The sequence below is a fragment of the Orbicella franksi genome, chromosome 5, assembly GCF_964199315.1.
Source record: "Orbicella franksi chromosome 5, jaOrbFran1.1, whole genome shotgun sequence".
In the NCBI taxonomy this organism is placed as follows: Eukaryota; Metazoa; Cnidaria; class Anthozoa; order Scleractinia; family Merulinidae; genus Orbicella; species Orbicella franksi.
Genome location: NC_138149.1, coordinates 16,214,550 through 16,229,898, shown reverse-complemented (window position 1 = coordinate 16,229,898; position 15,349 = coordinate 16,214,550). Strand labels below are relative to the sequence as shown.

At 40.8% G+C, this 15,349-nt stretch overlaps 1 protein-coding gene and 1 pseudogene across 1 annotated transcript; one reads left to right on the top strand and one right to left on the bottom strand.

Annotated features, from left to right (window-relative positions):
- Positions 1 to 175: 175 nt before the first annotated feature.
- Positions 176 to 1,166, top strand: LOC145487818 (uncharacterized; annotated as a pseudogene).
- A 1,782-nt stretch (positions 1,167 to 2,948) lies between these two features.
- On the bottom strand, positions 2,949 to 14,018 carry LOC145487022 (solute carrier family 23 member 2-like). The gene is made up of 12 exons (XM_081465728.1): positions 13,744 to 14,018; positions 11,328 to 11,441; positions 10,598 to 10,755; positions 9,786 to 9,877; positions 8,886 to 8,953; positions 8,153 to 8,309; positions 8,034 to 8,058; positions 6,574 to 6,697; positions 6,334 to 6,490; positions 5,987 to 6,240; positions 4,597 to 4,870; positions 2,949 to 3,500 (listed from the first exon to the last, which is right to left on the bottom strand). The coding sequence occupies exons 1-12, from the start codon at positions 13,759 to 13,761 to the stop codon at positions 3,181 to 3,183; spliced, it is 1,761 nt and encodes a 586-aa protein (XP_081321854.1). The 5' UTR covers positions 13,762 to 14,018; the 3' UTR covers positions 2,949 to 3,180.
- Positions 14,019 to 15,349: the final 1,331 nt, after the last annotated feature.

Genomic DNA, 15,349 nt, shown 5'->3' with positions numbered 1-15,349 from the left:
GCTGTTTCGGGAAATGAGCCCGCGCTCGCAGACCCGAGAGAGCGGCGGAAATCGAGCCTAGTGACGATGTTTCGTTGACTTTTCTTGCGGTGATGCGGTGTTCGTTAATTTTTTTTGTGGTGTTGCGGTGTTCAGAACCCCCCCCATGTCCTCCTCTTACTTGACTTACTTGACAATGACATCCGACGATGTCGAAACGTCGTTTATTAATGTCGCTAATCTGGCTCAAATCAGTGTCCGCCATGTAGGTGTCCCTCGGGTGTCAAATTTATGCTAATAATAGTCCATTTCTACAGTGAAGCTTCTCTATTATCGCTCTATTATTTCGCCAACTACATGAATATCCAGAAAGAAAAAAAAAAAGCGATAAAAGTACCGGGCATTCATCTAAAGGTATCCCAGTGCTTTCTGAGTATGCCAAATGCTTAGAGAGTCGAGTAAAGGAAAGATATTCGCAAATGATCTCGGTCATCGGGGTTGACCCCGCAAGCATAACAGCCGAGCAGTTCAGTCCAGAATGCTTGCCTCCTGTGGAAGTCTCGGACTTGTTGAGTTACCTCGTTCTTGAGACCAGCCTCTACACCAACAAGCCGTTCAAGGCGTTCAAGAGTCTGGAGGCGTTTAATCAAATATGGTCGGGATTTGTACAGTTTGTAACCTCTGTTGTAGGCAAAGTAATCCCCGGCGAGTATGTCATGAGAGCAAGTGTTCGACATTCACAGCGTATGAATGATCCTTTAGTGAACATTTGGGTCATTTCCGAAATCGATGGGACTATTTTGTCAGCCCATTACTTGGGATGAAAAGCTGGACTGGCTGAGTCATGCTCACATATCGCGAGTGTTTTATTTTATTTAGAGACAACTACACGAATTCATGGCAAGCTCGCTTGCACACAGGTAAAATGCTCATGGATTTTGCCGACATATGTCAATGAAGTGCCGGATGCGAGGGCTAAGGACATCGATTTTTCATCGGCTAACAAGCTCAAAGAAAAGCTCGACCTGAAAATTGAGGATCTACAACAGCCGCAAGCCTCGAACCATGCAGCAGCTTCTAGTTCTGGGACTGCACCAGCCGGCGTCTCAGCGCATGCAGCGCGCATCGGCGCCTTCGAAAGAGGAAATGGATCAGCTCTATGCCAAACTCAACCAGTGCAAAATTAAAGCAGTAGCTTTAAATTTACTTGATCCTTTTGCTGACCAATTTATCGACCAAAGTCGCTCTGTTCCGGTAGTTTCAGAGCGAAGTGTCTGCTACAAACTCGTTCACTCTCTAGCACTGTCTTGTTTGTAGCGTCGCCCCGACTCACCGCAGAAATCCACTCGTTTCTCCTCCTAGTAGTGAGTTCCTCCTGTTCTTCCCCGTGATTTGTAACAATCTTAGGTATACGAAAAAACCCTAAGCCTTTATGATGTCCACTTTTGCTCGAACAGCCAACAACAGCGCATAAAACCATCCCTTCTTTCTCACATGAACTCTTCTTTGGATACGGTTTGTTTACGCTTGAGGGACTCCAGGATGGCGGATAGTAACCGTTGCTAAGCTATTGGTCACGTGGTTGAAACCCAAAAATTCCATTGCTTTAAAAGTTAAAAATTGACTTTCAATGTTTCGATCACTTTAAATCATTTTTTTAAAGATTCTCGACAATCCCGTGCAGGGAAAAGGTATTATTATAAGCATTGTAGACTGTTAGGAGGATCTCAATGGGGTGTGGCTCTTATGGCTAACGGTTAAATTTTAAGCATTTTTACGCCTAACGGTTAACTTTTTGGCCCTTTTACGGCTAAAGGTTAATTTTTTCTCGTTATGGTTAACTGAAATTTTAACAATTAATTACTATTGTTTTAATTATAATATAATAATTAACAGTGGAGATATAATAGTTGATTTCCATTGGTGTGGAGTATGGCAAAATCATGAAAGTATAGGGAACATTCTCGGTTGACAAAAAATGAAATTTATCTGGTCAGCAAATATCAGTCCTCTACTGCGAGTTGTAGAAATTTGGAACTTTTGATTTCTAAGAAATAAAACAAGGAATTATATTTGCCTGTATGTGGTTGGGCGTTATAAACATGTTGTTCTTTAAAAGTAATTATTATAATGCTTCTTTTTACATTTTTGATGAGACTTATCGTTTTACGCCCTCTTTCTTAAACATCAAAACGTGTCCACGCCTTGACCTGCCCTCCTGGCCTTGTTTTCATCGCTCTACTAGTGACCAGTTCTACCGATTCAATTTGATTCAAAAGCTAACTCATCACCACTGTCCTCTGAATTTGTTTTATCTTCCAGTTGTTGTTGAGTCGATATGGCATAATTTTCCGCTTTGCCAACCGATAAAGTTTCAGGTCAAACCAAACCAAATTTCTTGGCCTGGTCATTCAGGCCAATAAAGCCAATCAAAATACTTCTGAAAGAAAAATATGTTTGTGACCTTCACTGATTTGAGTCCTTGTTTTGTATCTTTCTATGGGCTTCCCCTCTCTTGCGCGACAGATACCAACAACTGCCTTCACTATAGCCATAGCTAGCCGCCACTTATAAAGAGAGACTGAACAATAAGGTCGGAAAATAGCGAGAGCTGTCAAAACGTCAAGGCGACTGTCAAATTGCGTGGCACGACCATTTCAAAGACACATCCGCCATTTCCGACGTAGTGAAATGACAGTAATTAGCCGAATTAGTTTTACAAACGATACGTAAACGGAGTTCTTCACAAGACATTTGAGACCTTTAATTTGTGCTAATAATTTTTCTAACAGTTAACGGTTTTCTATTTGTTTTACGGCTAATGGTTAAATTTTAAGCTTTTTTACGCCTAATAGTTAAAATTTTGGCACTTTTACGCCTAACGGTTAAACCCCACTATGCCTAACGGTTAAATTTTTGGCCCTTTTACGGCTGACGGTTAAATCCCATTGAGACCCTCTAGACAAGACAAGACAAGACACAGAAAAGAGATCTTGAGACTTTTACTTTCGTGGCTAATTTTTTTGTACTCTTTGTATTTTTTTAACAGCTAACTTTTAAAATTTCCCAATTTTCACGCTTAAGGGCTAAAGTTTTGGCCCGTTTTACCACTAACGGTTAACCCGAATGAGACCTTCTGAATACTCTATCTAGGTATTAACCAGAAAAAAATCCAGTCATGTAGACCGTAAAACTGCTATTTTACAGTTTAGAATCAACGTCCTTCAGTTCCTCATTAGCTGTTGGCGAGCGATCTTCGTCGTTGTACGGCAAGAAGGGCAAATACTTGGCCACTTTGTAGTTACCGATGCGATTGAGACCAAACGGCAGATTATAGACCTTAATAGAAGCTGTTTGAAACTGTTCATCGCTCTCATCTGATAGATGTTTCCTCCAAGTCTTGAGTCCGCGTTCTTCGTTGGTGCCAGGAATGGTGTTGTCAAGAATTAGTGCAACAATACAACCCACGGCCATGCTTGTTTTGAACAGGACCGTCAGTATCTGATCGATTTCCAAAATACCTACATAATAAAATATTCTGCTGTTAATTTCTGATAGTAGACTCACACGTACAGAAACGTAATTGAAAGCTTCTCTGAAATATTTTTCTGAACACGGTCACTAAAATTATTGCAAACAACGGTAGAGGTAAAGTCTGCATTTGAGCCAAGCGGCCAACCGGGCTGACGCCTATCTCCACATTCTGTCTGAGCATGAAACGACGAGGAGTAATTCTAATCTCCTCTGGATGGGATGCTAGTCAATCGCAGGGTTACCATCAGCATTAAATTCGCCGGACCCAATTATACACCTGGGTGGAGAGAGGCACTGTGAGAGTATAGTGTCTTGCCTAAGTATACAACACAATGTCCCCGGCCAGGACTCGAACCCGGACCGCTCAATTGGGAGTCGAGTGCACTAGCCATGAGGCCACCGCGCCTCCATAATTAAAGAGAATTAAAGAATTTCACTAAGCGTGGAGTGATTACTATGGAGACGTTCTAAAGTGACCTTATCTTGCCATGTTTTGACATCTCGCCATGGACCTACATTTTGTGAAATCCCACATTTTTTCAAGTTGTTCTTCTTATACTTACAGGTTGCTTTAGATTTAAAGTTTTGTCTAAAATAGTTCAGTAATATTTCTAAAAATTTACTGCAAAAGTCGGCCAGTTGTAAAAAAGGGAAAGAAATCGAACCCACGAGTATCGGTCAAGCGTCTTGAAGCGAGTGAGTGCGCGTTACAGTAGTTCTGAAAAGGATTATATACAAGTTTTTAACTTCCTTGATAAAGTCAACTAGTTTAGGAAACAGTAGCTTTTCAGTTGACAGTGTTAAGTCTGGTTCCCTGGATTGACGGCTCATTCTTGAGCAATGTTATTGACTGTTAAGTAAGACTATTTTAAAGTTCGGGTCTATGAGTTTGTAAACAGCGAATGGTCAATTGACATTTTCGAACCGTCTATTCAGACAGCCTTAGAGCTCTTGTGAAGTCAAAGTGTACTCGTCAGTATTGTTGAGGTTGTGGATAACTCCTTTTTAAGTTTCAGGTAGTTGTTGGCGTTGCTGCACTGTAGTGATTCAATAGCCATCAACACTTAGCATTGTAAATCATACCTGTGTCAATCGCGTTCGGGTGAGTCTTCATGTAATATGGTAGAGCTAATCCAAACACAATGGAAAATCCAACGATGAACAAGTTTCTGGAGGAATTCATGTCAGCAAACTGGATATTAGAGATTCCAACAGCGGCGATCATTCCAAACATGACCATTAAAACTCCGCCAACAATAGACTGTGGGATGCTGACGAATACCGCGCAAATTTTACCGACAACACCGACAACCATCATTGCAAGAGCTCCAAACTGGACGACGCGAAGACTGCCAACCTAACAAACCAAAAAAAGCCTTCAATTTAGGTTGGTTTAACTGCACTGATGAACTGTTTCTTGATGGGCGTTAGGTCGGTATCTGCCGTGCGACCAAATTGTTGGATGAGTTGAGATGATGTTGTTCGGTATAGAGGTCGGAGGGGCATGCTCCACGGAACATGTACATTTTCATAACCTCAGAAACGCTATCAACGCCGCTCCCTTCGCATGGCCGCACCCATTTTTGAAGCAATAATGTTTGGCATGTCCCTCCCCCACCCCCCAATCTCTTAGCCCCTCCATTGCTCTCCTATCTCATAAAAACTGAAGGGTGCTTTGGTTCACCGGTAGATGCATGGACGTACTTGCTGAACTGTCGTTAGGACTTGCTGCTTTGCGTTTTCTTTGGGTGCTCCACTGCCTTTGTTTTGTATCTACCTTAGGAACTATGGACTATGGAACTGAGCAGGGTGCTTTCAGCAGTTGCGTTTGGCAAGTCCTTAGAAACGGTTTTATTTAGGATTTCTTAGGAATTTAACATTTAATCGGTAATGGTTTGCTTTCCAGGAAAAAAAAGGCCTTTGACTAAAAGCCGAAAGCTCACGATGTCAGTTTAATTTGAGCACATTTGCTTAGGATGGTTTGCTCTTCCTTCCCGCGTTTTCAGGCTGTGTTTGTTCCTAATATATCGATACTTCGGTACCCGGACTAAGCTAATACTCCACGATTTTTTTTAAAACACCGCACATGATCTTCTTGGGATTGGAGACTAGAGAGTCATCCTTAAAGCTAAACGAATTTCGCCCGGGTTGGGAGCAGTATGACCTACTTAGGATGAAAAATGGTGTTTATTGGGGCTGTCATTGAGAACTGTTTTGAGACGTTTAGTAGCCGTTGACTTGACCAATGGAATAAGACGATGAAATGACACCAAGCATTGAGTCACTCACAAGTCGGTTCAAAGACGTTTAATTTGCCGTTCGTTTGGATGAAATCTAATTTGCTTTCTTGCTAACCAATTCCAAGTTTGGCGATGGGATGACCCGGGATAAACATCAAATGACAACGCCGGGAATGGTGATTGATACTTTCTTTTGTTTGGTCGAATACAAATAGTATGTTGATAGCGTTTACCTTAGTAATCCCGATGGCCCCAATATTTTGACTGTACGTGGCTGTACCACTTCCACTCCCAAAAGCCCCTGCGAAGAGGCATCCAATACCTTCTATTCCAATTCCACGGTTGATAGCGTGTTTTGGCGGTGGTTGCGCTCCTGATATTCTCGCGCAGGCATAGTAATCTCCCACAGAATCTATAATGGAGGCCAACACTCCAGCAAGCATCCCAAACACCCCTGCAACACTGACAGTAGGCATTCCCCACTGACCTGGAAAAATACCAAAGTACAATGGGAGTTGACAACACTAGCGACAGAGAGTACAGAAATAGTTATTTACGCTCGCTCATTACTTTAACTTACCTGGATATGGAACTCTGAACCATTTGGCTTCTTTCACCACAGCAGCCCTGGCGTCAGTTCTCGCCATGTACTGAGGAATGCTGGGATCAGAAGGAAAGCCTCCCGCTGCAGTGATGATGGCACAAATTACCCACGATACTGCTATTGCTAGAATAACCTGTGTGGCAAACCACGAGACAAGTGATAAGGTATGGAAAGACTTCTGAAAGAAATGTAAAAAGAATGTCCACCTGTTCTCACCGGAAATAATCTGAACAACGGGAAGCGACCAACATAGAAACCTCCCTGTTCTTTGCTATATCCGGGCACTGGAATCTTGACATTGGTAAGGTACTGTGAAAACAGGGTTACTAACACGGTACTCCTGAAACACACATAAAACGATAAATTAAGGTTAACAAATTTGACAAGGCAGGTCAATTCTATCTAGATTTTTATCAAATATCAACTGATATTTGACTTCAAGATGATATAACTAACTTGCTACACTGAATGAGAAAAGGAAGTATCAAAGTCCGTCCAAGAGAAACCTAAAGAGAAGAGATGCTACAGATGTGATACAACTGAACACACTCAGGATGACAAGCGATGTTCCACCAGAAACAAAGAATGCCAAAAATGTCACAAGGTAGGTCATTTTGCTTAGTACTGTAAAACTGAAAAAGCTAAAGGCCCAATGAGAAGACACCCAGGCGATAGCAACCAAACTATCAATCGATCAGTAAATGAGATTAACTTTGGGGATAGTCTGGATAGGGAGCGTGCGTTTGCCATTGTTGATGGGAGATGAGAACAAGCGATACCTGCTGAACTTTCCGTTATAGGAAAATTAGTGCTGAGGGGAACACGGATCATTATTCCTTCTAGTTTACGTGATCAACTCCTGCATCTTGATCACGAGGGTCATCCAAGAATAGTGTCCATGAAGAGCTGACTTCGTACCAAAGTAAGCTGGTCGGGGTGTGACAAGGATTTGGAAATGTTTTGTAAGACCTGTCTTCCCGGCCAGGTGGTCAGTATGCCTAAGCCACCAGAATCTCTCAAGTGGACTGAATTGCCCTCAGGTCCATGGCAACGCACGTCAGCGACGTTATGATACCATCTCTGTCGTCAGGAAACCATATCCTCGTAGTTGTTGGCTACTACAGTCGCTATATGTAATTAGAAGTCTTCAGGTCTACAACTGTTGACAAGGTCATTGCAACTCTGAGGAAGATATTCCTTCCCTATGGACTGCCTGTTATTGTCACTACTAACAATGGACCGCTCTTTATAAGTGAAGATTTCTGTAAATTTTTTTAAGAAGAACGCATTGAACACAGACTAGTCACTCCATTTTGGCTTCAGGAAAACGGAGAAGTAGAAAGGCAAAACCGCACCCTACTGAAGAGGATAAAGATTGCACAAATAGAGAAGACAAATTGGAAAGGAGAACTTACGCGCGCATGCTTAATTCTTCTCTAATAATGTACAGAACAACTCCACCCAGCACAACTGGAGTATGAGCCCTGTAGAACTCCTGTTCCGCTGAAAGCTGCGAACGCGTACACTAGGGATTGAATGACCAAGAAGTACGTGATAAAGACTGAAGCCAAGGAGAACGGAAACGGACGGGAGAAAAGATAAGGTTTTTACTTCTTTCTAATTCACATTCATCGTACCAGAGAGGATGGATTGTCGCAGGGGCACAAAATACTTACGTCATGGAAATTCCCCAGTGTGTACCTATAAAAATGAAAGATGAGTCAATCAATTAAATTGACTAGACATTAGAACCAAAAGTCTAATTAACAAAAGCGGCATTTAACAGTTAACCTACCAGCCTCGTCTGCGGCCGATTGGAAGAGTGCCACTCCAACTAGGGTGATTGTAGGTGCAATGGTCAACGGTCCAATGAAGCGAAGAAGAAACCCAATGAGGCCAGTGAAACCGATCACGATTTCAAACAAGGAGGAGACCATTATGGCGCCTTGTATCTAAAAAGAGAACAAAAGAAAATTCTGAAATTGAAAGTAATAAGGGAATTGATTAGTTCTTCTTGAAGTAGACGTGAGATGAACTTTGTGTTACATATTGCCTCAACTTGTAACGCGGGTGGTAATAGGAGCAAAAACACTTTTCGAGTTGCGATGCAACATAACTGTGAAACAAGTTGCGAGAAAATGTTGCCTACATTATTTCGTCTTACTTTTTATTAATTGCGCAAAACATTGATATTATTTCAACCCTATCCATTTATCTGTTTATTAATAAATGTCATAGTAAGCCGTTTTACTCGGCATTTTCCTTTTGGTTGCTGTTGTTGTTTTCCTTTTTTTGCTTTCACGTGGAAATTCTTTGCATTTTTGTCGCTTTAAGAATTGGCTCATTGTTACAGTTTGCAAAGCTGTTGATATCAGTGAAATGAAGATATAACATGGGCTGTGATTATGATTCCAGCCCATTCCCTTCCTCGGGGCTCAAGGCATTAATTCAAGTATGATTAGGATAATTGCTGTTTGAAGCAAATTCAGAGCAACTTCAAGACTGCCTTGTGAGTTTATAGGCCTTACCTCTCTCATGCGAGATTTCCAGATGTCGTCATTGTTGATAAGAGAGCTTACAGTAGAGTTACTATTATCTTTGGAAGAGAAAACATTCAAAGTGTAATATTTGTTCACAATAGCATTCTAAGTCGTAAGAGCAATGGTGTGAAAGAAAAATTCATTTCGCGCGAGAACCTGAAGAATCAGTGTGATGAATGTTTGATACCGAGTTTCCATTAACAGAAAAACCCGCTTCCATTTACTAACGAAACGATAGTAATACAAGTGCAAATGAATATATGAAAGATCATACATAAGAGTCAAAGGTTACACAGCTGTTGCGAAACTCGTCATCGTAGTTAAAACAAATATAAAATTAGAATTTATCACAGTATAAACAGAACCTGCTCTTCGGTAATAGGTTTTTTTGGCAAGCTCACTTCGCATTTTCTCAGTACTCGTTTAGTCGCTCATTGAAGCGTTGATATGGGCATTGATATGCAAAATTCAAAGAAACTGAATTCTCAACGTCAACCTTAAACGCGCGATTTTTCCTAATCACTGTTCTTAAGAGATAACCAGTATATGACGTAAGATATGGTTTAAAAATTTTCCCTGTAGGAATTGGCAAGCCTTTTCCGAATAATAACGATTAATAAGTATAAAAAAAGTATTTCAATATCTTTCGATACGCAATTTTTTGCGAAAATAAACTTACCCGTTTTACAGACAATGTGCGCTTTTCAGCCGAAAGAAAATCACTGGAAGCGCGACTATAACTGTTTTGTGTTCGCCTGTGGTTGTCGAACGATAACCTTACGAAACTATTCTTTGACTCGTCTAGAAGATTTTCTATCATGGGCCATTAACAGGTCTTTTTGCTATAGGATAGATTATAAATTATCCTTGAAAACTACTAAGACTGACCTTCAGGTTTGGGGCATGTCCATTTGGGAAGAGACATGATGGCAAATGTCGGGGTGAGAAAGGCAAAGGATCCTCCTTGAACCATAGGAAGCCTGCAATCATAAAACGTTACAGCCTTTCACTTTATTAAATAACTATCCCTCCAATATCCTTATCAGAGTTATCAATAACAGTTCTCTCCTTTCTGATTCTGATCTGAGACTTTTAAGACGGCTTACATTATCGTCGCTTGCATCTAAGCGTGAACACGTGACGCCGTAACATGCTCTAATAGGGTGCCAAACGTAGCATGATTGGTCATCAAACATTTGAAGTTTAGCAGACAGTGACGCGACGTTAAAACCACCTTCGCGAAAGGCGTATGCATATTGACACAGGTCGGGTCAATTTCTCTGAAGAAGTCTTCAATGTCCAATCTTTCTAACAACTTTGGGCACGAAAGTTCGCATTACGGTCTGCTAAACTTCAAATGCTTCATGACCAATCATGCCAAGTTTGACACCCAATAAGAGTATGTTTCGGCGTCAGGTGTTCACGCTTAGATGCAAGCGACGGTAATTCATAAGTAGTAATTTTGCACAGCATGAACCCATTGTGACGACACATTTGTTAAATGTTGATCAAGTAATCCATGTCACAACCACTCGAAGGTGGTTCAGGAAACAGGGCATAACATTTGAAAATGGATTGCCATACATTAGAACAATGCATTATTATTTTAATATGTAGATAACGTAGCAGCACGATAAGTGAGCAAACTAAATCAATTTAGTGACCTTGATGTTAGTGGTGATTATCTGAATTTGTAATACCTGACTCCAAAGGTACACTGAAAGAAAGTTATAAGTCCAGAGACGAAGAAAGTGGTGCTTAGTACTTCGCTGATGACAAGTGTGTTATTTGCAAAACACATAGGACCACTCAGAATAAATGGAACAGCCAAGGTTCCTCCTAACATGGTCAAGTAATGCTAAATAAGGAAAGCGGTGTTAGCCAAGACAAGCAAGTTGTACTTCCTAAATGTTCACAGCAGTATTCATTGTTCAATTCCATCGTCAGCGTAGACAAGGAAGTCAGCGTGGCCGATTGGTTAGGAAGTGGAACTTGAAATTCGGATCTCGCGGGTTTAAGTCCCGTTCTGATCACCAGCTGGTGTCGTTCCGGGTTGTCCTTGGCCACGCTTGTTTTATAACCATCTGGTTTGTCTAATAATCATGTTATGTTGATTCACAGTTTGTTTCACTGTTTGTTCCGTTGGCCCTGAAAAGCCCCATTGGGAAGAGTGGTCCATTAAGATATTGATTGATTGAGTCATGTTATTTGACCATAACTTTCTAGGTTACGTCATACAAATACACATAATCTACTGACCAACTGATTCCAATCTATCCAGGATACTACTCTCCCGACAGTAAAAATTTGGTGGAAGTCAGCGGGCACTCAGTTGAACTTTACTAATTTTAGCACACAAATCTTTCTTCTTGGCTTCACCTAAAGAAAACTATATACAAAGAAAAAACTAACCACATCTACCGCCATTACCTGAAAACCCAGCAAAAAGCAGATGTACCACGGGGGGTTCTCATCTATAAGGTAAGACAAACCAAAGGCTCTTGCCTTCTTCTGGATTTTCGGTTGAGCATCAGGCTCAGAAACCTGCAAGTAAGGGTAAAAAATGTAAGTGAGTTAGGAAAATATACCAATCTGCCGCTGATACTTCCTTTTTAATTCCCATTTCAAGGGCACAGGTGACCGTGGTCCAGGGCAAGATTGTCTTTCTCTAAGTTCCCTCTAGCCTGCGTCGCAGACGGAGATTTCTCCGGTATGTTGTTATCGTCTGCGATGCAAGTTAAGCTTCCTCATGCCTCTTAACGAATTGCACGGATTGTCCAGTCCACAATTTATAATGTTTTTGAAATGTAAGCGCGCCTTTATTCGCATGTAGCCCAAACAAACATATTTAAACTAAGTCCAATTATCGACATATACTTTGGACCTCACAGTGAACTCTGATTTTTGACAAGAACAGGCTTTTACAGCTCTTTTACTAAACGTCAATTCTCGACAAGATCTCTATAGTAGAAAATGGACGGTCGAATGTCTCAGCTGCTACACATAATATCGACGGACAATGTATTCTGTGACCAAGGTTTGGAAAACACGGGTGCTTTGGTTTAGCTGTCATTTCCGACGTGCGGTTGTGGTTGACGTCGACCAGTTCCGAGAGTGCCGAAGAAGGGTGTGTCAAACGGCTACAAGAGACCGCAGACGCTGAGTCCTCTTGGGTTTGGAGACGCCCTAGCCGAAACAGGTCCGCCTCAAGCGGGAGAGCTTATTAGCTGCAGGTCAATCCAACAATTTGGCACATCTTCTGATCTGCAGTCACGCTTTAGTGTTTCAGGGTCATTGTGATTGTAAAATAAATTTGTGTCTTCTTCAAACGACATCGGAAATGATAAAAGAATAATAAAAGAATAGAATCTTCCGAAACGTTATCAACATTATGGACCTAAGACCTATCTCTGTGGTACCACACAACTTAGTAGCAACTGTTCAGTCTTATCTCACTCATAGTTAACAAATTTGTTACTTGAAATATAATCAGGGGTTAGAAGTTGAATTCTTCCATCGAGGTTCCTCTTACCCCAGGAAACTATGACGCTAAAGCCCCTACATTTCTCGCCCTTTTGAGTGCTACTCAGCAAATGTCTTTTTTTGTGACGTTTACTTCAGTTATTCGTATTGTCGAAAACCTGTAATTTGGGGACGCTAAAAAGCTCCCAAAGTCATCATGTTAGTTCGCAACATTTGAACACTTCGATGGAGGATTAAAAATTTCACTTTTAACAAGAACGCATTAAACCTGTCAAAGAATTTTTGTCATAGTGAACACGATTATCGAAGTTCCGTATCCCTCGTAGAAAATAGTTGTTCGGAAAACCCGCTAGTTGAAAATGGGTTCGAAGTTTATTTTTTTGCCTTCTATATCTCTACTTCTTTCGATGGATTTCACTTAGCTCCTTATTATGTAAATCAAGGTATGATAAAATAAAATCAATCACATGCATGCTTAGCCGAAATAGCGTGTCAAATCTATTCCATTACCTTTCCACCGTCAATCTTGTTTTTCTTATGTCTGGATCATGACGAATCATTTGAACAACATGGTTACTGTGTGGCATATATTTCAAAACTTTACTATCTACAGTCCAACACTTTTAAACTTTGCCACATTTTCTCGCATTCTTCAGCTTATTATCCCGCTTGTGCTAGTATAGATTCTCTTGAATCGTGCGGACAGTTCATTTAAGCATAGACTTTGTTCTTGAGAACATTTCTTTGCATTTTTATTTGGTCTTGTGACATTCGAATGTCACAATAGTCTTGTCGAGTTATGTGGCGTCTGTTTGCACATAGCAACGAGCTAAGTGGGATATGTTAATTTGATTCCTTGCAATTTCCACTTTCAAACAAGTCTGCCTGAAGCCTGTTGCTCGACATATATTCTCCCCATCCTAGTTATATCTGAGATTCATTATTAATTATGACCCTGTTCTTGTGATCATATGAATGCAACACTACTGTTTAATTCATCTCTGATCATATCGGCCTTTTCCTGTACTTCTTACTTAAGCTTACCAACAACGTTTTATAACTTCATCTGTGAGACAAGTTTATGTTTGAATGGCAGCAACACGCCATATTTTATGCCTCATTTTCATCAAAGCAGGTGTAAAATGCTGCCTGACTTATCTTCCTCGTCTGCAGGCCTTCTACTCAGGGCATTTGAGTTATTCGAACCTGGGACGGGTAGCTGCCAGTAATATCATGGTGGTCGACAGTTTTTATATTGATTGTAATATCAATACTGCTGTCTATATTATCTTTTTAACGATTTAGAAAAAACTGTATTGCCAGTGTGTAGTGACGTACAAAATCAGTGTCAAAACTGGCTCACCTCGATATCTTGTACCATTGCTCTCCTTTCAGACACACGACAAAACCTTCAGTTGATCTGCGTGATGAAAACAGGCAACCCAGACTGATGATACTGTGGAGTCTTATGAGTGCAATGTGATACTCAAGTGACCAGCGTTATGGTAGAGATTCTCAATGGGGTTAACCGTTAGCCGTTAAACGGGCCAAAAATTTAGCCGTTAGACGTAAAAATGTCAAAATTGTGGCTGTTAAAAAATGTTGACCTCAAAACCGTTGTTAGGTGACGAAAATGAAAGTTTCAAGATCTCTTGCTAAGATTTTTGTGTCTTGTCTTGTTATTCGGTAGCACGGAGAAAAGCCGTGAGATTTGATATTCGCAACAATTCTTATAATAGTGATATCGTTATCCATTCCGAAATTGTCTTAAGACATTAAATATGTTTGAAAGTAATCAAAATAATTTTTTTAAAACTACTTTAAAGAATGAAAATTAATTTTTAACTCAGTTCAAAACAATCCTAATTGATTTTTAAGATGTGTGTTAACCGTGAGGAAAATAAATTAACCGTTGGCCGTAAAACGCCAAAATTTTAGCTGTTAGCCGCAAAAGCCACCACCAGAGAACTTCTTATGGTACGCTGTGGGCCGTTGAGAATTTGAGCACTCTTACAATGGGACAATTTCTTACGATCCTGTCCACCGGGCTCCAAACAGAATACCGTAAAATTACGAAAGCAACGCCCCCCCCCCCCCAACTTATGAAAATAACGGCTCCCCGTTTGATTCGAAGGGATAAATCCCCCTAGCTAAACTGCACATAAGGTTTAGGGCGCCCCTATGAAGCGATGACGAATGACGTCATCGCTTAAAAAGAGAATTTAAGCAACTACAGCAGCAACGCCAAGGACGACGTCGATTAAAAAACGAAACGAAAACCGAATGAACCACAGAGGAATGAAATGCCAAACGAGCACAAGGCAAACGTATAAAAGGACTTTCCCGCCATTTCGTCTCAGGTAGCGTTGAGAAAGTGGCTTAGGCTGGCCATGCATCACTCGAGTAACATTCACGGAAGAACTGGGTACCACATCAAGTATAACTTGAGAGGGATAAACTGGGGTGTACGGTCTATATGGGGATTCACTCTCTTGCCTTGATCTTCTCTTGGTCTATCCCATGGAATAGTGACATGCACATCTAACAATCGAAGCATCAACTTAACAGTGGCAACAAACATCATCATCAACAACAACAACAACAACAACAACATACGTGTATTTTCCTTTTTCAAATGTCCTTACAATATCGCAGCTTGTAAAATTGTCAGGTGCCTTGAAGTAGTGATCGATATATGACTTTCTGGCTGACAAAGTTAAGGTCAGCGGCCCCTTTCTCGTAAGTCCCGGTAACTTTAAGGACCAGCTGCAGAAGCATTTATTTATTTATTTATTTCCGTTTCGGGTGTTAAATATAAGTAATGTGAAGTGGTGTGAAGTAGTGTAGTGTACAATGTGGATGTAAGAGTAGCATGTAAAGTCATTAAGTAAATTACTATGTAGTGTAGAAGTGTGCCGGGGGGTAGTGTAGTATACAATGTAGGTGTAGAGTCAAGTAGTATGTAATGT

Bases quoted from the DNA above. Each gene is read 5' to 3' on its own strand.
- LOC145487022 (XM_081465728.1), bottom strand. The intron at 6,241-6,333 runs GTAAGTTAAAGT...GTATTTTTCCAG, and splicing joins GTTCAGAGTTCCATATCCAG to GTCAGTGGGGAATGCCTACT. The intron at 3,501-4,596 runs GTATGATTTACA...TTTATTATGTAG, and splicing joins CCCGAACGCGATTGACACAG to GTATTTTGGAAATCGATCAG.